General features: G+C 58.4%; 2 protein-coding genes across 5 annotated transcripts in view; one reads left to right on the top strand and one right to left on the bottom strand.

The window, feature by feature from the left end:
• The first annotated feature begins 9077 nt into the window (after positions 1–9077).
• NT5DC2 (5'-nucleotidase domain containing 2) lies at positions 9078–17985 on the top strand. Of its 2 annotated transcripts, XM_026500987.4 has the most exons (14): positions 9080–9345; positions 13302–13486; positions 13621–13695; positions 13932–13987; positions 14104–14197; positions 14377–14505; positions 14616–14676; positions 14757–14859; positions 14980–15081; positions 15277–15358; positions 17097–17183; positions 17275–17415; positions 17489–17553; positions 17633–17985. In XM_026500987.4, exons 1-14 carry the CDS (start codon positions 9114–9116, stop codon positions 17892–17894), a joined length of 1674 nt encoding a protein of 557 aa, XP_026356772.1. In that variant the 5' UTR covers positions 9080–9113; the 3' UTR covers positions 17895–17985. The 2 variants fall into 2 exon arrangements, with proteins under 2 accessions (XP_057167743.1, XP_026356772.1); XM_057311760.1 differs by lacking the exon at positions 13932–13987 and having other exon boundaries at positions 9078–9345; positions 14060–14197.
• Positions 17869–21626, bottom strand: part of STAB1 (stabilin 1) — a 26848-nt gene continuing 23090 nt past the window's right edge. For all 3 annotated transcript variants that reach the window (XM_026500985.4, XM_026500986.4, XM_044384892.3), the window contains 15 exons: positions 21402–21603; positions 20965–21114; positions 20755–20859; positions 20473–20580; positions 20191–20384; positions 19937–20081; positions 19724–19857; positions 19470–19635; positions 19253–19362; positions 19032–19151; positions 18796–18945; positions 18614–18718; positions 18370–18516; positions 18169–18285; positions 17869–18073 (listed from right to left, as the gene is read on the bottom strand). In XM_026500985.4, the coding sequence (XP_026356770.1) occupies positions 18017–18073; positions 18169–18285; positions 18370–18516; positions 18614–18718; positions 18796–18945; positions 19032–19151; positions 19253–19362; positions 19470–19635; positions 19724–19857; positions 19937–20081; positions 20191–20384; positions 20473–20580; positions 20755–20859; positions 20965–21114; positions 21402–21603 (2010 nt within the window). In that variant the 3' untranslated portion in view covers positions 17869–18016. The remainder of the gene's footprint in view (positions 18074–18168; positions 18286–18369; positions 18517–18613; positions 18719–18795; positions 18946–19031; positions 19152–19252; positions 19363–19469; positions 19636–19723; positions 19858–19936; positions 20082–20190; positions 20385–20472; positions 20581–20754; positions 20860–20964; positions 21115–21401; positions 21604–21626) is intronic.

Raw genomic sequence — 21626 nt, 5'->3', positions numbered from 1 at the left:
TTCAGTAGAAGTGTTGGTAAAAATCAACCAACTGTTTTCCTCTAATATCACTTTGCAAATCCCTGTGGCTCTGTCCCCCTAAGTGTTCAGGGCTGTACGGCCATCTGTGCTCACGAGCATATTTTGAATAATCATTGATGAATAGTTAAACATTCCCACTGAACACTGTGAGCAAACAAATACTGCTGAGTGGTACTCTGTTCCTTTTTGGTTTGGAAGTGTGCTAGATCAGCTGAATGAAAGTTCAGAACTGAACAATGAATAGACTACTTCTATCCCCAGAATAGATGTGGCATTGGTATCTTGTGGGTTGCTCTTAAATGTGGCAAGAAATTCCAAATTTAATGCACATGTGTGAGGAGTACAAACTGATACTATACTGCTTTTCTAGAAGAGAATTGCTTCGGAAAACACCACGGTCCAGAGGTGTACTTTTTTAAAGAGAAGTAGCTTGGTGTGAAAAATTCAGACTTACAAAAAGAGAGGAAGAGAGATCAGTGTGTTTAAGTTATAACATCTGAGATTTAGGCAAGACTTCCAGAATAGAGGGCAATCCTCTCGGGTCCCCTCCCTCCCCGGGAGCTTTGTGCTTTCACTTTGCTATTGCTCGATAAACCGTGCTTTGCTGGGGCGGGGCGGGGGGGTGGGGCAGAGACTTCCAGAATAGGACGGTTAGACGGATCAAGATAGCTCTCTCAAGATAGCTCTCGTTTATTGAATTTTTACTGTGTACCTAAGTTTCCCTATCAGTTAATTTGATAAAGTGAGGCTCCAAAACCCACATTCTTTACCCAACACCACAATGGAAGTAGATTTCAAGCAAAAAATGCTAATTCAATTTTTGTCATTCTAGAAGTACGGTTTTTAAAATATGGGTTAATAAATGTTTTGCCTTGTAGTTTACACTAGCGGGCACTGCAGTTCTTTAATCAGCATATAAGAGCATTGCTCTTTAGGTTATTAAAGTTCCCTTAATAGATCCTGTGTCTGATAAGTCAGGTAGAGTCATATTCTGTACTAGGAGGGTTAAAATCTGTTTTGAGGTGAAGTTAAAAAGCTTTCACCTCGGTTAACAAAGGTTAGTTTTTACTCTCTAGCATGCAGACTAATGTGCTCTGAAAGTATCTTCGATTTAACGCAGTAATTGCTTGCCAGTCTCCTTGCCTTGAAGTGAGACATTTATCATCTTCGAAGTTTTGTTGTCCTTCAGTAAATCAGCACTCTAATATATATTTTAAAAAGAAGAAAACTCTAAGGAAGGTTAAGCATGAATTTGTAGCTAGTGATTCCCTCTGGGGTGCAGAAGGGGAGGTGGGCCAGGGAGGGAACCCACAGCAGACACAGAAGTTAGCTGACGGTTTTATTAGCATGTACAACTTTCCTTTGTAAAAGGTGTGTAAATCACATATTCTCTCTGTATCAATGGGTGGGGGAAACATGGAATAAGGCCATATAACTGGGAGAATCCTACCACAATTTAATTCCCTATGCTGCAGTTAAACCACTAAAATGCCTATGAGGGTAGGTTCAGTAGGAACTCTCTAGGCACACAAGTGCATAGGAGAACTTCCTCCTTCTCCCTGGTGCTGTGGCTCAGACTGGTCTTCACACTCAAGACATCTCTGAGCAGTGATCTGAGCTGGTGCGGGTAGTGCTTGAAGGGGATCTGAGTAGTCAGTGGCTTGCTACTTATACTGAATTGGTTCTAACATCAATGGACTAACTTAAATTAGAAAAAACCCTAGAAAAACTTGGGAAGGTATGTTTGTGGCAGAGATCTCTAACTTGAGAATACCCTGTGGCCTTAAGCATCTGCTTCTGTATATTCATGAGCAATCATTCGAAACCACTGTGAAACTTAGCCTTCTTTAATACGTAGCTACGTTCTTGTTTGAGTAGATGTTGGCTGTAGTTATCAAGCATGGATTAAAAGGAAAAAAAATGGATAAAGCCTTTGCTTTTTCTGTCAGCTGACCCAGACTTACTCTGGGTCAAATTACAAAATCTCTCCCCAGTAGACTGAGCCTCTGACTTAGCTAAAGTCTATGGTGGTTTTATGGTTGCTTCTCAGTGAGAAGGTCCACTTTTCTCAGGAAAGCAGCAGTGTCTTTATCTTTAGCAGCTGGAGGAAAGCACATCTTCATCTCAGGTGTGAAGCCTTTCCCCTCTGGAGTCCTCATGGAGGTCCAGCCCTTGTATGTTAGTGGGGACAGGCAAAGGAAGGAGTTATTTCTGTTCACAAGAGCACTTGACCTGAGTAATGTGTGGTCAGGAATTCCGACCACCCTCGCACAATGGTGACAGATTGGTAGCTGGCAGAAATGTAATCTGCATCATTATCCTGGTTTAAATAATCTTGTAATAGAGATTTTACGTCCATGATTAAATCTGCTGCAAAAAAGTAAATAACGTTACCAGTTTGTTGCCTAAAACAAAAGACTTCACAAACAATTCAGACTGTACTAAAAAGCATCCTGCTTGATCCTTGAATTGTTTAAGAAATATTTCATGGAGGGGCGCCTGGGTGGCACAGCAGTTGAGCGTCTGCCTTCGGCTCAGGGCGTGATCCCGGCGTTATGGGATCGAGCCCCACATCGGGCTCCTCTGCTGAGCCTGCTTCTTCCTCTCCCACTCCCCCTGCTTGTGTTCCCTCTCTCACTGGCTGTCTCTCTGTCGAATAAATAAATAAAATCTTTAAAAAAAAAAAAGGAAAAAAATATTTCATGGAATAGATTCAATGGTCAGGTGTGTTTCAGGAGGAAATGGTTTTTCCATTAAGTGCTGTCCAACAGTGACTTGGGAAGTATTGAAGCAGACAGGAAAGCTATAAAAATTCTTTGTAAAGGCAGTTCTGAATAAGAACAAGAACTCTGAGAAGTACATTTTCAAAGGAGTTGAAATCAGTAGTGAATTTCGTATTCACTTTATTGATGGCTGAAGTCCAGTCTCTGATGCATTCTCCAGCCTTCTCTGATACTGTCGTTCTGAGGCTTTTCTACGGTAGACATCATCTGTGTCAAATAAAAATTTTACTTAGACTTTTAAGAAACAGGAATTAAAGGTACTCAGATCTGACTAATTTAACCAACAGCCTAGGTCTGTCAGCTATTTCTGAATCTCATTGTTTAACTCAACGCCAAAATAAACATTTAAAACAAAACTTGGGGGGCCCCTGGGTGGCTCAGTCGGTTAAGCGTCTGCCTTCGGCTTGCTCGGGTCATGATCCCAGGGTCCTAGGATGGAGTCCTGCATTGGTCTCCCTGCTCAGCGGGGAGCCTGCTTCTCCCTCTGCCTGCTGCTCCTCCTGCCTGTGCACGCTCTCTCTGATGAATAAAATCTTTAAAAATAAAAAAATAATGAGTTAAATGAGGACTATGTTAATACAGTTCTGGACTTCAATACCATGGTAAGAGTCCATGTCTTCAAAGATAGGATCATGTCCTAGCACACCTCTTAGCGATGTTTTAAGACCTTCCTCATTTCCTTCCCTGCCTGCCCCCCCACCCCCGCAAAATGTCTATTTTCTCTGAAATCATCCTTAACTGAAGTTCCTCAAAGACACTTCCTGCCCCAAGGCTCTCTGCAGCCCCCTCACCCAAACCCAGGAACTCAGGTAGGGAGGTGAGGTCAGTTCCCTTGTTCTCGGCTGCCACTCTTCCACACTGCTCATTCTCCACCCTTTCTTGGCGGCTTATGCATCTGGCCCAGTTCTCTGCATGGGCACCTGCTCTCTACTCCCCCCTTCAATCGCTGAAAACGCTGGCATCTAGCTCAGGCTGCTTGACCCGTCCTGTGCCATCTTCCCAGACAACAGCACCTGCCATAGGGATGAAGTGCTAGCCCTCTTCACCTCCTTGACTTCTCCAGTCAGCTTCTGCCATCTACCTGCAGTGCTCTCTGAAGTAGTAAATTCATCCTGCTCTGACCACAACCTCTACTACTTTCTAGTCGTTCTGTCCTAGGACCCCTATTACTTCTTCCCCAGGCACCTGGCCCATGAATAAGCCCCTCAGCCCCATCTTGTTCTCTCTTCCTGCTCAAACCAGCTGCAATTCCCTTCTATCAATATCAGCTTCTTGACACGCCTTCAAAACTCCAACTATAGATTCATCCAACTGCCCTCCTCCATCTCTCACTCTGCTTGCTTTGCACTTGGGGCCAACCAATGCATTTAACTGGGCCCACTGTGATGCCTAATAATCCTGTTTCCTCAGTCATGACCCTGACCCTTCAACTCACCCCCAGATGGCCATGAACTTCTTCAAACAGTCATCAGTAAAGAACTACTCCAGCTAACTTCCAAGGGCTACTCCTATGGCCCTGCTCTGATCCCAACCTCTCCTACCTTCTCAAGAGCCACTTATCTACAGCCTCTCTCCACTCCCCTTTCCTGACCAGCATCTTCACATCTTCCAAGTCTCCTGGTGTGGAGAGGAGGGCTGACCTCCCATTCGCATAGTTAGACTTCCTGGACCTCCTATCTTCTGTGATACCTCCTGGTTTCCCTCCTTGCCTCTCTGGCCACTCCCAGTCACCCTTAAAATGTTGGGATTTGACTCTTTCATTACATATCTGCTTTCCAATGACCCACAAACCCAGATCCACGGCCCAGATCTGCCTCCTGAGCTTCAGATCTGTATAACCATCTCCACCCTAGCATGTCCAAAACAGAGTCCAGACTGTCCTGCCAGTTTCCCCCCTGCACCACACCAACTGTCCTACCAGAAGTCTCCACTCATCTCCTGAGTCCACTCAAACAGGTGGCCCTGTTAGTACCACCTCCCAGGTGTCTCTCCACTCCACTCACTCCTTGGCATCCTGTCTGTCCCCACCCAACCAGGCTACCATCTCAGACCCGAACAACTACACAGCCTAAGCATTCTCGCCTCCTCTCCACTAGAAGCCATTCTCCTGTGTTAATCCACTGCTGCTTAAAACCCTTCAATCCTTTGGGTATGTTCTTGGTTCTCCAGTCCTTCTGTGGCCCTGCCTAGGCACATTTCTAACCACTTCATCCCTCACTGCGCTCACCTGCAGTCCCTCAAACACAGTAAACATTCACACCGTGGCCCCATGTGTGCTCTTGCCACTAGCATGAGACACTTTCAACTCCACAAACATTCCCCTCATCTGGCTGACCTACTCAGTCAATCTTCAGGTCCCACCTGACATGGTAACTCCCCGATGCCTTCCCTGCACCATCTGATCCAACTGAGGTACCCGCACCCAAGACCACCATTGTCCCCCCACACACACACTTCCCCTCACAGCACTGATCACCCTTAATAGTAACTGTCTTTATGATGGGTCTCTGCTATTAGAGCTCTTCTGGAGTGGGGGACTCTGCCTTGTTCATTATATACTCTCATGGGTGCTCACTAAATACTGATGAACGGATAAACAAAAAGACTGAATATCTTTGGAAAACACTAATGTAACAATGTTTTTAAAATAAGGGTTGTTGAGGGGACACCTGGCTGGCTCAGTCAGTGGAGCATGCCACTCTTGATCACAGGGTTGTGGGTCTGAGCCCCATGTTGAGTGCAGAGATTCAAAAATAAAATCTTTTTAAAAGAATTTTTTAAAAAATAAGGGCTGGCCATTCACAAGTGATACATGTTTCTAGAGAGGGATAAAGCAGAAAGGACCCACGGGGTGGGAAAGCCCATTAAGGGGAACTGGCCTTTCCAGAGCTAGTGCTCTGCAAAGCAGTGCCAGGCATTCTTTCCACAGTGCTCGGCCCTGGTGCCAATGACTCGGCCCGGCAAAGACAGTGGGAAGTAGGCCAGGCAGACCGGCTCCTTCTCCAGGGTTTGGACTGAAGAATCCAGAAGAGGGCTGGCCAATTAGGAGTTTCCATGAATCTTCAGGATCCCACTCCCTTCCACGGTGCTGCCCGCGAGTCCGTTCCTTAGGACCAAACAACGTCACCGGCCTACAGGGACGAGGGGCAGGCTTAAGAGGAGGAGCGTCCTGCGTGGAGTCATGTGCTCTCCCCTGAAAGTGCAGGGACCGTCTCAAGGTTGGACGCCAATGTGCCTTTGTCGCCCAGCTTACAAGAGAGCCCGGGCCGCTAATGGAACCGTACTTGCCCTTCTGACCACGGTAAAGTTAGCTCAGTGCTCTAAATGGAATGAGCGGTCTGCAACCCAAGACTGTCCCCCAGGAAAACGGGTCCCTAGCCGCCTCCTGCCTTCCTGAAATAAGACGGACGCTGCTGCACCCCCACTTACAGAAGGTCTCCTGGCCCACACGCAGTTTAATCATGATCCACTCCATCGTTCCTCCCAGGACAAAAAAAAAGGGCAGGAACCTGTAGACGCCGAATCGCTGCTTCCCGGGCACCCGCTGCAGGACCCGCTTCACTTGGGCCCTGGAAAACATGCCCGACCCAGGTCGTGGAGAGGGGTACGGCGGAACCGGGAGCGACGGGAGCTGCCCCAGCCCCCGGCCTGGAGCGCCCAGTTACAGCCGAGTCCGAAGGCCGGGTTGCGGTGCCAGCCCTGCCCTGCGCCGCGGCCGGCCGGTGCTGAGCTGAAGGACGGGAGCGCGGAGCCCCCGACCCGGAGCCTGGGTGGCCACCAATCAGAGTGCCGTGGGGCGCGCGGATCCGCCAATCCGAGTGCGGGGGAGCGCGCGTGCTCCGTAAGGCCGAACCGAGCCTGAGGGAGCTGGCGCAGGCGCAGGCGCCTCGGCTCTGGAGGCGGGGTGGCTCAAGGGGGCGGGGCCTCCCACGTGGCGTCGACCCGGCCCCGCCCCGACCTCCCCCTTGCAAGCCGGCGCTCGGAGTTGGCGGCGGCACCCCCTACTCTGCCACCGCCATCTTTTTTCTTAAAGTCCTGGTAGAAGTGATGACCCTCTCTGATGGACGAAACGTGTTCCGCATTTTACTCTAAAATGCAATTATGCAGTGCTTTTATGCATTTATTTCGGGGTCGTGACTGATGACTAGAATTCTAAAAATAACAGAATTTGATAGGCATTCTTGAAAGCTGAACTTTATCATTATCACAAAAGTCCAAGCAATCACCTTGTGACAACCCTGATATTAATAAAAGCTATTCTGTATGGGGCACTTACCGTTATGCAGGGACTTGTAGGTCACCTCCTTATTCGCAATAATCACAGAAGAGCAGAGGTCGAGAACAGGGGCTTTGTCAAACCACATCCCTTGCTCCACAAAATGGGGGCCTTTGCTTTGATGCTGTGAGGATTTAGAGGTAATGCAAATAAAACACTTAACACAATGCCCAGAGCATAGTAAGTGATCAATCATCATGAGCTAAAATAGGATGATGATGGTGGTGTAAATGATTTATTCGGTGCCAGCTCTTTACATGTATTCTAGAAATGCCCTCTATTTACATCATCCCCTTTTATGGGTGGGAAACTGAGAAGTTAAGAGATTGAGCCAGGTAGAAGCAGAGCTCTGACTCCAGAGCCTTCACCCTCGCTGAGTCCCTTGCTTGCTGTAAAGGATGGTCACCTCATTACCTAAAGGCTAAAAAAACAACAGGGGCCTATCTTTGAGAAGGGAGACAAATATTACACAATCTAAGAACATCAAATGAAAATTTGAAGTCAATAAAAAAGTTTGGTGATTGTGAACACAAAATATACAAAAATAGGCTGGAAAAGAGAGAGAAAGCAAGCAGGGCCCCTGGCAAGGGTCACAGAGTGTGATGCTGAGTGGAGGGGTGAGACCTGCTTCCCGGATCACCTGCCCTCTCCTGGGGCCTACCCTACCAAGCTCCATGCACAGCGCACACACTGGCTGGGAGCTCACTCCAGTTTCTCTTGGTGGCTCTGGGAGCCTGTCACCGTGGGGCACCCATCTCCCGCCCTGAAGAGGCTTATATGTGGACAGGTCCCCCAATGTCTTCTTAGTTCAGCTGGGCTCCCATGGGCCTACCCTTTGGCCTCCATCCCACCCCAGCTCCTGGCCCAAGATCTGGCCCACCGTATGTAGATTCTCAGCCAAGGTGCAGTGGATATTCAAAGGCACACATACACCCTTAAACCAGGAGGAGCACCCCAAGGAACACAGAGCGTCCAGCTAGCCAGCTCCCCACCAACAGGGCACAAGGGTGCTAAGTTGGCCTCGTCTGCGCCCAGTGCACGGCCTGGTACGCATGCGGATCAGGAAACAGCTCTGAGTAAAAGAAAAACAGGTGGAGAGTGGCTGCAAGCAGGAATGCAGAATTTCGATGGAGAGTCTGGAGACATCGCTAGAAGTGACCGCGGCAAGGGGGGCGGGGGGGCGGGGGAGGCTGTGCGGGGAAGCGGAGAGTGGGGTCGGTAGACCATTTGCTGAGGTCAGAACCAGGCAGGTGCAGTGACCCGGGCCCACTGCTCTTTCGCGCACCGCCCGGTCGTCCTGCTCCGAGTTAAAAGGGGTCACCTGAGTAAAGTACAGGGAGGAAGCAAGGAGGGGCAGCTTCAGCGGGCGTCGGCGGCGCTGCGGGTCCCTGCAGGTCCCGGGGTCTCACCCGGCGTGGGGCTGGCACCGGGCGGCGCGAGGTAAGGGCTCTTTATTCGCTAGAGTGAAACGGGCCGGCCTCTGGTCTGCGGGGAACAGGACCCTCGGCGCAGGGCTGGCGGGGAGCGGCGGCGGAGCTGAGGTCAGGAGGACAGGGAGGGGGATGGGGAGAGGGCAGGAGGACCCGGGAGCGGAGAGGGAGACAGAGTACCGGGGAGGGGGGGTCTAGGGAGCCGGGAGGGGGGAGGGCCGCCGCGCTCCGCCCCGCCCCCCTCCACGCGCCCCGGCCGTCCATAGCCTCAAGGAGACGGCCGTTCTTAAGCCCTCCGACCTCCCGGGAGCGGGGCCGAAGGAGCGGCCGCCGCCGCCGTGGCGACCGAAGGGGGGCGCAGAGTCCTTCTCGGCCTCGCGGAGACGGGGGAGGGGGCCCGGGAGTCCGCCCCGCCCCGCCCCGTCCCGGGACCTCCCGCCCCCCCCCGGGCCGAGGGACGCGCCCATTGGCCGGCCCGGCTCCGCGCGCCGCGCCCATTGGCCGGCCGCCGTGAGGAGCACGCGGCCACCGTGGCGGGCGCGCAGTCGGAGGGCGGCGGACTGGCCGACGGGCCGAGGGCTGCGCGGGCGGCGCGCGGCGGGCATGGCGGGTGCGGGGCTGCGGGCGGCCGCTCGGCGCTGGCTGCCGTGCAGGGGTCACGGCGGGCCGCGAGCCTCCTCGTCCTCGCCCTCCTGCCCCGGCTGCGGCCCCCCGGGTCCCGGCGCCCACTGCCCGGGCGCCCCGCGCTCCGCGCCCGCCCCGGCGCCCGCCGGCGGCGCCGAACTCAGCGCGCACCTGTGGGCGCGTTACCAGGACATGCGGAGACTGGTGCACGGTGGGTGAGCCGCAGTGGGACGGGCGCCGGGGGTGTATCCGCGCGGCGGCAGGCGCGCGACCGGGCGACGGACAGACCGGCTGTCCCGAGCCGTCCCGGACGCCGCTCTTCGGGGAAAGCGCCCTGGTGGGGCTCGCCGGGGCCCCGGAGACCAAAGGCCCGGCAGCTCTTCGGGAGAGGCTCCAGCGGGTCGTCCCGGGGGCCTCTGGGGCCGCCCCGACGCCCGGAGGCAGGTGGGCCGACGGGAGGTTTGTTCCCTGGCTCCGTCTGCAGGAGCTCGGGGATCCCGAAGCCGCCTCTGGAATGCGGAGCCCCCACCGTCTTTCCTGGTGACCCCGCCTGCCAGGAGGCTGCGGCGGAAATGCCCCCAACCCCTTGTTCTCTTAGGGGCCCTTAGTTGGGGCGGGAGCATCGGGGACAAAGCCAGCCCGCGGCGCTGCCAAACCTAAGCGGACTTTGCAGACGCCTCTAGATTGCGACTGAGGTCCGGAGTACTCTCAGCCCAGGAGGGGAAGGTGTTGGTTGGAGAAATGAGACCAAGCCGCCCCAGGGCCCTGGAGTCCACCAGGGTGGCTGCATCCTTGGCCAGGACGCTTAACCTCCTGTACGCTCCTCTCTAGCCCTCTCTCCCGCAGCAAAATGGGCTGATAAGGCTTGAGGCCTCCCCCAGAGAGGCCAGGCTGTGATGCCCTGATGAGGCCAGAGAGCTGAGAGTGCTCAGTGTATGTCCCTGGGTCTCCTGAAGCTCTGGCTCTGCGGCAGGCAGATGTGGTTTGGCCTGACCGTATCAGTGACCAGCATGGGGGGAGGGGGCTGCTCAGCAGGCCTCATCCTCTCAGACCTTCAGTATCCACAGCGTTAAACACAATCCTGGGGCCAGTGTCACAGGGTTGTGGTGATGACTCAGAGGGAACCAGGCCAAGAAAGGGCAGGGAGCTTCCAGAGGAGCCCCCAAGGGTGATGCTGCTCTCGTGGTAAGACGAAGTGACCCCATCTGGAAGATTACAGCTGAGGGAATGGGGCTTCTGCTCCAGCTGTGTGGAGAGCTGAATGGGGCTCACCTGAGAAGCGCAGGGCAGGATAGTTAAGACCCCTGAGGAACGGTGGTTCTGAAGCCCTTGGGGACTCCACCCTGCACCCCCTCAGTGGAGAGGACAGGTCTGGGAGGTTATTTTATTTTATTATTATTTTTTTAGATTTTATGTATTTATTTGACAGAGAAAGTACAAGCAGGGGGAGCTGCAGAGGGAGAGGGCGAAGCAGGCTCCCCACTGAGCAAGGAGCCCTCTGTGGGGCCCAATCCCAGGACCCTGGGACCATGACCTGAGCCGAAGGCAGACACGTAACCAACTGAGCCAGCCAGGCGCCCCCTGGGAGGCTGTGTAAGAAGAGGTGTTTGCTCTGGGTCTGGAGAAGGCCTGCAGAGCAGCCTGAGGAGCCTGCCTTGTAGGTGTGGGAGAGAACATAGCGAGGTCTGTTGGGCTTTGGCGCACCAGGCGCACCAGCATCTTCAGATCTCCCCAGCGACACCCAAGCTCCTCTTGATGTGAAGGGGGCAAGATCATTTCCAAGATGCCGTGGTGAGTGCCAGGATGAGCCAGGCTCGCACCCCAGAGTCCTAACTCAGCCCTCTTGACTGGGTTTTCGGGGGGAGATTCTGGGCATTGAGATATGCCTCAGGCTAACGCCTATGGGCAACACTTGGCCAGGAAGCCAGGCGCCAGGCCACTGCCTCTGCGCCAGCATGGGGACGCTGGAAGGCTAGGCCTAGGGAGAGAATGATTAAGGCAGGTGGAGGGGCCCGAATTTGAATCTCAACTCCGTTGCCTACTGCTGGATGGTTTAGAGCAAGTGACTTCACCTCCCTGAGCCTGTTTCTTCCTCTGGATGATGGATGAATGAGTGTAACCACCTCATGGGATGGAGTGAGGCCTGAACATGATGAGCCTCTAAGGCAGCCGGCACGTGCACCCAGCAGCAGCTGGGAGGACGGCATCCACAGTGAGTCTCACGGCTGCCGTGGGAGGAGTCGGCCCCAGAGCCTGGGGCAGGAGTGGGGCAGGCTCAGGAGAGGAAAGGGAGGGTCTGCGCAGTGAGCGCAGTGAGCTTGGGAGCTTGGGAGGCCGGTGCCGGTGAGGGGTATACCCCGCTGTTCCGGCCCCGCGCACTGCCACAGCACTGTGGGAAGGAGCTATGGTTTCCTCAGTCCAGAAATCCGGTTAGGAGGGCAGACCCTGTGGGCTGCTTCCCCACCCTGCTTTGTTCCTCAGAGGATCAGCCGACCCCTGGAACGTCCTCGAGGACAGAGGCAAAAGCCTGGACGTGGCCAGCACCCTGCCAGCAAGGGGCCGCACCACCAAACCCTGCCCTCCTGGGGCTCTACTGGACATTGTACCAAGAGTTACTGTTGGGACCCAGGAACTCAGGCCCGTGCGGAGAGCAAGGCCCAGGGTCCTAGTGACCTCGGAGGGGCATCTCAGAAGCAGCTCCCTAGAGAGCTGGGGTCAGCTGCGTCCCACGTGCGTCCAAGTGAAGAGTATTCTGTCTGCACCCACCAGTCTGAAACAGCTGCTCTGTGCCAGGCTTACGTTGGCCTGGGGCCCCAGAGGAACCAGCCACACTTGTTCCCCCACCCACACCCTGCGCTTGGCTCCAAAGGAAAGGGGGTAGGGATGGAGCCTGTGTTCTGAAGGGGCCTCCAAGGCAAATGGTCGGAGCATGGGGGCTCGTCAGTGTCTGTCTGAGCACAGGCAGCTGCAGGAATGCCGCGTGGCCCAGGGCTTCTGCCTCAAGATGATGCCTAGTTGTGGCAGAGACGGATTCCCTGGAGGTGTGGGCCCCAGCCACAGGCTAGAGGTCTCAGGAATGGGGCTACGTGGAGCCCCTGCAAGTTCTGCCTGCCCCCCTCTCCAGCAGCCCCTACTCCTTGAGAGACGCAGGGGAATCTGGGACAGGGAGATGACGGGCTCCAGAGACACGTCGCCCATCTGATCCTACACTTGCTGCGGGTGCACAGCGGGAATGCTGCACAGAGCACGTTCCATATGAGCCCTCAGTAATTCTGTAGGTTGGCATGATTTTGATTCCCCCTTTAAAGATAGGGAATCCGAGGCCCAGAAGGTGAGGTGGCTTTCCTGAGGTCGCAGCTGTGAGAGGGAGAGCTTGGCCTGGTCTGTCTGACCCCAAAGTCCATGCCCTTTCTCTGTCCACCTCCCCTGGTGTGCAGATGGGGAAACTGAGGCAGATGAGCCTGGGACCCCTCATCCTCATCTGCCTCCCTGGGACCCTAGAGCCTACTTTGCACAGTGTCCCACTCAACCCTCAGGAGCAGGCAGGGGCCTGGGGTGGCTATGACCACATCCCCAGAGGGGAGCAGCCTGGTTACTTGCCCCACAGCCCAACATCACACGTCCTGCCTGTCGTAATTAGCAATGTTCCCTGGCTAGAAGCAGCAAATGTCATTATGTAGACTGGCGGGCAGCTGAAATCCGATTAGAGGGGCCACAAGCCGTGGCAGGTGCTCCGAGCTGGGAGTGCAAGTGACAGAGGAGCTGCCCAGTACCCCCCACTCCTGTCATGTTCCTCAGCCCCAGCCCCAGCTGCAGGCAAGGTGGCAAGGGTCTGAGCATAGCCATGGCTCTGATGGGGCTTATGGGAGCCTGGAGGAAACATGGGCTCAGTGCACCTGCTGGGCTTCGGGCACTGGTGTAACCCAAGACCCATAGCCAGGAGCTCCCACTGGGGCCTTGCCCATTGCCAGCTCTGTCTTACCGCAAACATGTGACCCCAAGTAGCCTCTCTGAGCCTCAGTTTGACCATATGCACCCTGGGGCTAAGATTACCCATCCTGGGTGGTTTCATGAGGCTCCCAGGCCTAGGCACCTGGAAAGTGCTCAGTAACCATTTATTGCTGCGGTGGTCATTTTCCTCATCACACATGCATCTCCTCCCTCCAGACCTCCTGCCCCCCGAGGTCTGCAGTCTCCTGAACCCCGCAGCCATCTATGCCAACAATGAGATCAGCCTGCGTGACGTCGAAGTCTACGGCTTCGACTATGACTACACGCTGGCCCAGTATGCAGACGCGCTGCACCCCGAGATCTTCAGTGCTGCCCGTGACATCCTGATTGAGCACTACAAGGTGAGGCCAGCCGGGCAGGTGGCCCTGGTGCTGGAGAAATCCCAGGCTGAGTCATGGGGGTCCCCTGAGGCGGCTGCCCACCCAGAGGCCTGGTAGTGCTGCTGGCTCAGGCCTGGCTCACTCCCCCCCGACAGTACCCAGAGGGGATCCGGAAGTATGACTATGACCCCAGCTTTGCCATCCGAGGCCTCCACTACGACATTCAGAAGGTGAGTGGCTAAGCCACAGACTCCGGCAGCCCCTCCCGACCGGATATGCTTCGGCACTACTTCCGTAGCCCCTGTCCTCTAAAGGGGGGTGCTATGCCCTTGGCCTCAGATGTAGCTTCCCCGTGACGGGTACATGATCCCCTCGGTACCTTCCGATTGGGGCTTCAGCACAGAGTCCGGAAGAGCCAATGCAGACCCCTTTCTCCCCACCCATCCCACTCCTCTGGTGCTCCCAGAGCCTTCTGATGAAGATTGACGCCTTCCATTACGTGCAGCTGGGGACGGCCTACAGGTCAGTGCAGACTGCCTGGCCTCACCCTGCTGTCCCCCTCCCACCCCGAACTATCCTGTGGCCTCGGCTCAGGACCACTTTGGACTCCTGATTGTGATGTCTGCACACGCACCCAGGGGCCTCCAGCCTGTGCCTGACGAGGAGGTGATCGATTTATATGGGGGCACCCAGCACATCCCTCTGTACCAGATGAGCGGCTTCTACGGCAAGGTACTCACTCCACCTGCCACGGCCCCGGGCGGCCAGCACAGCGATCTCGCTATGGGGCCCACACCCTGGTGCGCCGGCCCTGACCTGCGGGCCGTGCCCCTCTACCAGTGTGGCCAGGCAGATTCGGAGCCCTTGGTCTGTGGGGCTGGGGGTTGCTGAGGTGGTGGCCCCCTCTGCAGGGTCCCTCCATCAAGCAGTTCATGGACATCTTCTCGCTGCCGGAGATGGCGCTGCTGTCCTGCGTGGTAGACCACTTCCTGGGTCATGGCCTGGAGTTTGACCAGGCGCACCTCTACAAGGACGTGACGGTGAGGACCTTCGGCCTGCCTCTCAGGGTGGCAGGGAAGGTAAAGTCGGCCACAGGAGGGCGGGCCTTCCTAGGCCCCCCTGACCCTTCCTGCCCCTCCACTGCCCCCAGGATGCCATTCGAGACGTGCACGTGAAGGGCCTCATGTACCAGTGGATCGAGCGGGATATGGGTAAGGGTAGACCGTAGCCCCCACTGCGGCTTCCCTGGCAGGGCTTCGGGCTGGCCCTCACAGACCCTTCTCGCCATTAGAGAAGTACATCCTGAGAGGGGACGAGACATTCGCCGTCCTGAGCCGCCTGGTGGCGCATGGCAAGCAGCTGTTCCTCATCACCAACAGCCCTTTCAGCTTCGTGTGAGCTGCCTGCGGTGGGGAGGGCGGCCCGGGGCAGGGGGTGGGGAGCAGGTGGGGCCCGGGGAGGGGCCTCCCCCGCCCCTCTACTGCCTGTTCCACCCCGGCCCCACCTCTGCCCAGCGACAAGGGGATGCGGCACATGGTGGGTCCCGACTGGCGTCAGCTCTTCGACGTGGTCATTGTCCAGGCAGACAAACCCAGCTTCTTCACTGACCGGCGCAAGTATGGGCCTAGTGGGGGGGATGGGGTCGGGGTGTGGGGACTGGCCTTTGCTCAGCACCCCGCGTGCTCGGGGTAGGGACACCCCCTTGTCGGCGCGTGGTCCATGTGCACAGGCAGGGAGGGTGCCTCCCCTCCCCCCCCCACCCCAGTCCCACACTGGAAATCCAGCCCTTTACCGTCCCCACCCCGCACCAGGCCTTTCAGAAAACTCGATGAGAAGGGCTCCCTGCACTGGGACCGCATCACCCGCTTGGAGAAGGGCAAAATCTATCGGCAGGTGAGTGCCATCTGGGTGGCCTCACCACAGCCCCAGACTGCGGAGGGGACAGCAGCACTGCCTCCTGGGCCCTGCCCCACCACCACACATCAGCCGTGCCGCCGTCCCCTCGCACTGTGTCCCGGGGCACCAGGAAGCGGCTGTCAGGGCATAGGCCTGGTCAGGCTGCCTGCACTGGAATTCCAGGTTTACTAGTGGATAGCAGAGGCAGTATGGCCGAGTCACTTGGCCTCTCCGTGCCTTGCTTTTCCTCATCTATAAAAGAAGTATAGTGTGAACAAACAAACGAGTGTTCTTCTTCAGTTGTGGTATAAAGCCCTTAAAGCAGCCAGGCATTTACTAAGTACCCCGCAGACGATAAATGGTACTATTACTTGGGGCTGACCACTCTGCTACAGCCAGACCAGCTGGTAGGAGTAGCTCACAGGCCTTTGGGGGAGAACCCCTTTCCTAGCTGGTGTCTAGGAAGATGAGAAGGGGCCTTGTGCTGGGGTTTGGGTGGTGATTAAGGAGCAGGATTAAGGCATTTGGCCCTGGATGGAATGCGGAAATCCTGGCTGAGCTGGTCTCCTTGAGGGTGGAGGTTCCAGGGGCTGGGGGAGGGAGGGGTCAGCAGTTGGGTCAGGGGAGCGGCCTGGGGTATCTAGAGCTGAGGCCTGGCCTGCGGGCAGGATTCATAACCCAGTGGCCCCCAACTCTCCATGGCCCCCTTGGGTGCAGGCTCTTTCCCTCAGCTCTGAGGATGACACTCTTTTGTCTCGGCATCTTGGCTAAGCCTGGGGAGGGTCATGCACCTTTGTGGGGAACATGGGACTTTTTCTCCTCTGGCAGCTTTTAGCCTCGTCTTTATGCCTGATGATCTGAAGTTTCAGAGTGTGTGTGTGTGTGTGTGTGTGTGTGTGCGCGCGCACTGGATCCTGCTTGCTTCTCGTCTTTGTGCCCCCTCCCTGGCTCCCCTTGCGGGAACCCCAGGCTCCGTCTTGCCTGATGCAGCACCTGTACCTCAAGATTCTCTCTCAGTTCAGGGCGCATCCTCGGTGTGCTGCCCACTCATGCTTGACTCTGCGCCCTCCCCACCTGAGCTTAATTCCGCCACGAAGCCTTCGGCAACCACCTGTGTGCACGGTGGCTGGCTTCTCCCGGGCCGCTGGCGGGCTCGGGTTGCTATAGTAACTCCTTTGTGCTGAGTGTGAATTCTGCCCACTGCTGGGGCATGGGCTCCTGTCCTGCAGCTGCGCACTTCTGCGCTGGGCCCCCTGCCCCGCTTTCTGCTCTCCGGAGGGCTTCCTCTATTGTGTTTGAGCCTGACTGCTCTCATCTCCCCTCTGGCTCTGGAGCAGGAGGGGCAGATGGCTTCGCAGTGAGGTCTGCCGGGTCCCTCCGGGCTCAGGCCGGGGAGGACAGGAAGGGCTTTGGGGCCATGGGCTTGCTGCTGTGGTTTGTTTCCCACAGCGTGGGATCACTGGGGTGGGTGTGAGGCCACAGGGCACCGTGCCAGGCCTACAGGAGGCTTTCCTGGGGCAGGCAGACCCCTTCCTGACTGCGAGGGGGAGGGGACAAGGGTCGGAGCCCGGGGTCGGTGAGGCCACGGGAAAGGGCAGCCGGGTGTCCAGCTGGAGGGGCCTCGCTGCCTCTGGGGATTTGGGAGGAGCAGTGGAGAACAAGGCATGGTTCTGGCAGCCCCATGAGAGCCCCCTGGTACACTGTGCTCAGCGGTGCCCCCCCCAACTCTCCCCAGGGAAACCTGTATGACTTCCTGCGCCTGACAGAATGGCGTGGACCCCGCGTGCTCTACTTCGGAGACCACCTCTACAGTGACCTGGCGGTGAGCCGGCCAGGCTGGGCCCAGCGAAGAGAAAGGGAGGGAGGGAGCCCCGCTCACTGACGCTGAGCCCCGTGTCCACCCCGCCCTGCAGGACCTCATGCTGCGGCACGGCTGGCGCACGGGGGCCATCATCCCCGAGCTAGAGCGCGAGATCCGCATCATCAACACGGAGCAGTACATGCACTCGCTGACGTGGCAGCAGGCGCTCACGGGGCTGCTGGAGCGCATGCAGGTGGCGGGGGTGGCGGTGGGGGGGGCAGGGCTGCCGCCTGGGCACACCCCCAGCACCCCTTCGTCTCCTGCAGACGTACCAGGACGCCGAGTCGCAGCAGGTGCTGGCTGCCTGGATGAAGGAGCGGCAGGAGCTGAGGTGGGCAGGGTGGGTGCGGGGCGGGCTCTCAACCCTGCCTCTCCTGGGCCCCCCACGAGTGGCCCGTGTCCCCCCACAGGTGCATCACCAAGGCCCTGTTCAACGCTCAGTTCGGAAGCATCTTCCGCACCTTCCACAACCCCACCTACTTCTCGCGGCGCCTCGTGCGCTTCTCCGACCTCTACATGGCCTCCCTCAGCTGTCTGCTCAACTACCGCGTGGACTTCACCTTCTACCCGCGCCGCACGCCCCTGCAGCACGAGGCGCCGCTCTGGATGGACCAGCTGTGCACCGGCTGCATGAAGACGCCCTTCCTTGGTGACATGGCCCACATCCGCTGAGGGCACCTTTATTGTCCAGAGCAGGGCCTGACCCCTCCTGCCCCGCCCACGCTGGGCGTCGGTCCAGGGCGGGCAATAAAAGTGGTCTCCCTCGTGCTGTGCCTCTGTTCGGCCTAGCCGCGTCACTTGACCGCCAGGATCCTCTGGGTGTCGGGGAAGTCGTCCTCCAGGAGCGAGTCCTGGGTGTGGCGGGGAGGACCCTTGGTGGCTGGGCCGAACCCAGGCCCTGGGCCCCTTTCTACCGCCCCTCACTGCCCCCCCCACCCCCACTCACGTCAAAGGGTTCACAAAAGGCATCGTGGCTGCCAAAGACGGGGTTGGGGACAGAGACCAGGGTGGGGCTGGTCCCTTCCTGCCAGGGGGAGAAGTCCTCCTCAGCATCGCCTTCCGCCTGAGAAGAGAGGTGACTGGTGAGGGGCCTCGAGCAAGATCGGTGGACCCAGCACCCCCACCCCCACCCCCAGCCCAGCCCTACCTGGAAGGTGGAGAAGCCAAAGCCTGTGGCCTTGCCTCGAGCACGGAGGTAGAAGGCTCCAGCCACCAGGCCAAGCAGTGCTCCAGCAGCCACCACAGCCCCCACACCTGCCACCACAGGTGGGGCCTCAGGTGCCACCACCGCCCGCTGCAAGCAAGGAAAGTGTCAAAGCCAGACAGGCCCCGGCTGTCCCCTCACCCCTTGCTGTTCTGCCTATTGTCCTCCCCACCCCCCACCAACTCACAGGCTGTAGGGGTGCCAGGAGAGGCCTGGCCAGAGCGTGGATGATGCCATTGAATGCCATGATGTCCCACACGACAACATGGCTAACCACAACCGCTCCTGGGGCCTGTAGGGAGAACAGAGTCAGGCCTAGTGGGTGAGTGATGGCTGGGGCCAGCGGGGAGGTGCAGGGGTCAAACTCACCACAGGGGCCCAGGAGCTGTTGTCAGGGCCCACAGCACTAAAGACGAGGCTGAGGCCCGAGTGGGCAGGGAGCACGGTGTCCTGGCTGGCGTTGGTGCTCAGGAAGGTGGTGTTGGAGGCATGCAGCTCCAGGTCAGGGCCGCTTAGCGTCTGTGGGCAGAGCAAGGCCTGTCGGCGCCGGCCAGCCAGAGGTACCCGCATTGGGCCTGGCTCTGCCCACAACCCCTGCCTGTTACCATGTTGTCCAGGAAGCCTTCGTTGACAGGAACGAAGAGCGTTTTGTAGGTGAGCTCATCATCCAGGAAGTCCAGGAAGTCGAGACCCCGAGGGGTGGCATTGGCATAGCCCAGCAGCATCTGGGGCGGTGGGGGGAGATAGGACCGTGGGCAGGCTCCCTCCCCAGGGACCCCAGCTACCACCCCCCCACACTCAGCCCTAAGGCTGGGCCCCTGCACACCCCATAGAAGGTGGAGAAGTTGGCCGTGGCAGCCAGGACATCGAGCAGCTTGCCATTGCACACGCTTGTCCCGTCACCCACAAAGCCATGGCGGCACCGGCAGGCCACATCTGCAGGAAAGGTGGTTCGGGGGCAGGGGGGCCAGGTCAGTGGGAAGGGGCCAAGCCAGAGCGTAGGGGCGGGAGGGCTCTGGGACGGGGGAGAGGGGGTGCTGCACCTTGCTCGCGGTAGCAGTAGGCATCCCAGGACTCCGAGCGGTTCTTCCGGGCGCCCAGGCTGACAACGCCAACCTGACCACCGCCACAGTCCGCCGCGGGGAAGACAACTGGGTGGGCAGCCGAGCCGTTGGCCAGCCAGCCCATGAGACACTGGTGGAAGCCCAGCTGCAGGGACAGGAGGGGATGCTGAGACCTAAGGCCCAACTCGAGGGGCCCCCACAGGCTCAGCTCCAGACTCCTGGGCCCCACACACCTTCTGGGCAGCAGAGAGCTGAGGGAGAGAAGCAAGAACAGCTCCCTGGGCCCCACAAGCCGCCTCGGCCTCTGAGAAGTTCAGGCCATAAGTACCACTGGGGGCCTGGAGGTGGAAGACCCCAGCCTGCTTCTCTGCAGAAGGAGGGACGGGTGATCAGGCCGGCAGCACCGCGGGAAAGCACGGGCGCTGGGGGCGGGCAGGGAAGCACACCCTGGAAGTGGAGGTCCGCGCACACGGCATCCACATGACAGGGTGGCGGCTGGCCCAGGCAGCGGTCCACGGGCGGCTCGGGCTCCTCCAGGCACTGCAGTCCATCACCCACGTAGCCGGCATGGCACACACAGCGCCGTGTGTTCTGGGGCGGGAGAGCAGGCGGGTGCTCTTCAGGGCCCCGGGGTGGGGGGCGGCTCTGTGGAGCCTCCCCGCACCTCCCTGCCCCGCGGCTCAGCTCCCTGGCTGCTCACCGGGCCGGTGCTCAAGCAGTCGGCGTGCTCACTGCAGCCCCCGCGGCGGCCATCCGCACAGGGGTCGCGGGCCCGGCAGCTCCAGCCGTCGCCCTCGTAGGCAGGCAGGCAGGCGCAGGTGACCACGGTGCCCACTTGGCTGCAGTTGGCGTGCTCGCTGCAACCACCATGCCCGTCCCGGCACAGGTCCGCCACTGGGGGCAGGGAGAGAGTGGCAGGACCGGGGGACAGGAGGGGCGGGGGGGGGGGGAACTCCCGCCTCACATCCCACCCGCTGCTCACCTGTGCACGTGCGTCCATCCCCTTCATAGCCCAGGCTGCACTCACAGCTGTTGTTTGCGCGGCACACGGCCTGGGGTGCGCAGGGCGGGGCACACACAGGCTGCAGCTCTGTCCCCCCAGGGCGCACCCCACACATCCAGGTGAGGAGCTGCCCTCCTGGATGCCCCTGGCCCCCCCCACACCCCGCCAGGGCCTCGGCCTGAGTGTGCAGTCGGGGCACACCCCGGTGTCCGCAAGCAGGTACAAGCATGCAGGGTGGGCACAGACGCAAAGGGCACTCACTCAGCTGCACCTCACAGCTCGGCCCCGTCCAGCCTTCTTCACAGAAGCAGGAGCCGGAGCCCCCCAGGCCCTCATCACAGCGGCCATGGGAGGTGCAGTGGCAGGCTGGGGAGAGGGACAGGCAGGAGGATGGGGTCGGTGTGGGGGCCCCAGGGCCCAGAGGACAGGGTAGGGCAGGGCGGGTGGAGGGGAGGCAACAGGATGGCCCACCTTCGCACTGGGGCCCAAAGGCTCCTGGGGCACAGAGTTCACACGCCGTCCCCGTAAACCTTGCGTGGCACTGACACTGCCCACTGCCACTCATGCCGTCCACGCACACGCCGTGGCCGCTGCAGGGGCTGCTGGCACCGCCAGGGCAAGCTAGCGGGTGGGGGAAGGGAAGGGGGAGGGGCCGGGGCTCTCCTCAGGACCCCTACCTCACCCAGCCTCACCACACTGTCCTTCCCGCACCTGGGCCAGCCAAGCTCTTCCAGAAGCCGCAATCCCCCCAAGTCCCCTCGCTGCCGAGAAACCTAAAGACACCCCACCCAGGGTTCTCTCCCAGTAAAATCCCCTCACCACCCACACCTGCCCCCGCCCCACCACCACGTTTTCTCAGGAGCAGTGGCCAGAGCTATGGGCAGCACCTGCAACCTCAGGACCCTCACCTCGGCACTCACTGCCATAGTGACCGGGGCAGCAGCTGGGTTTCCAGGTGGTGGTGACACAGTTGCGGTGGCAGCCCCTGCCCAGGCCTTGGGGTTGGCCCCAGAGGCTGGACCGGGCCCAAATGCTGCGCAGTGCCAAGGAGTGCAGTGGAGGGGATGTCCAGAACTTTGAGTAGTATCGCCAGCAGGCCTCGGGGCTGCCCTGGGCCAAGAGGAGTCAAACAG

Source organism: Ursus arctos, unplaced genomic scaffold (genome assembly GCF_023065955.2).
Source record: "Ursus arctos isolate Adak ecotype North America unplaced genomic scaffold, UrsArc2.0 scaffold_14, whole genome shotgun sequence".
Lineage (NCBI taxonomy): Eukaryota > Metazoa > Chordata > Mammalia > Carnivora > Ursidae > Ursus > Ursus arctos.
This window is presented reverse-complemented; position numbering and strand designations above follow the sequence as displayed.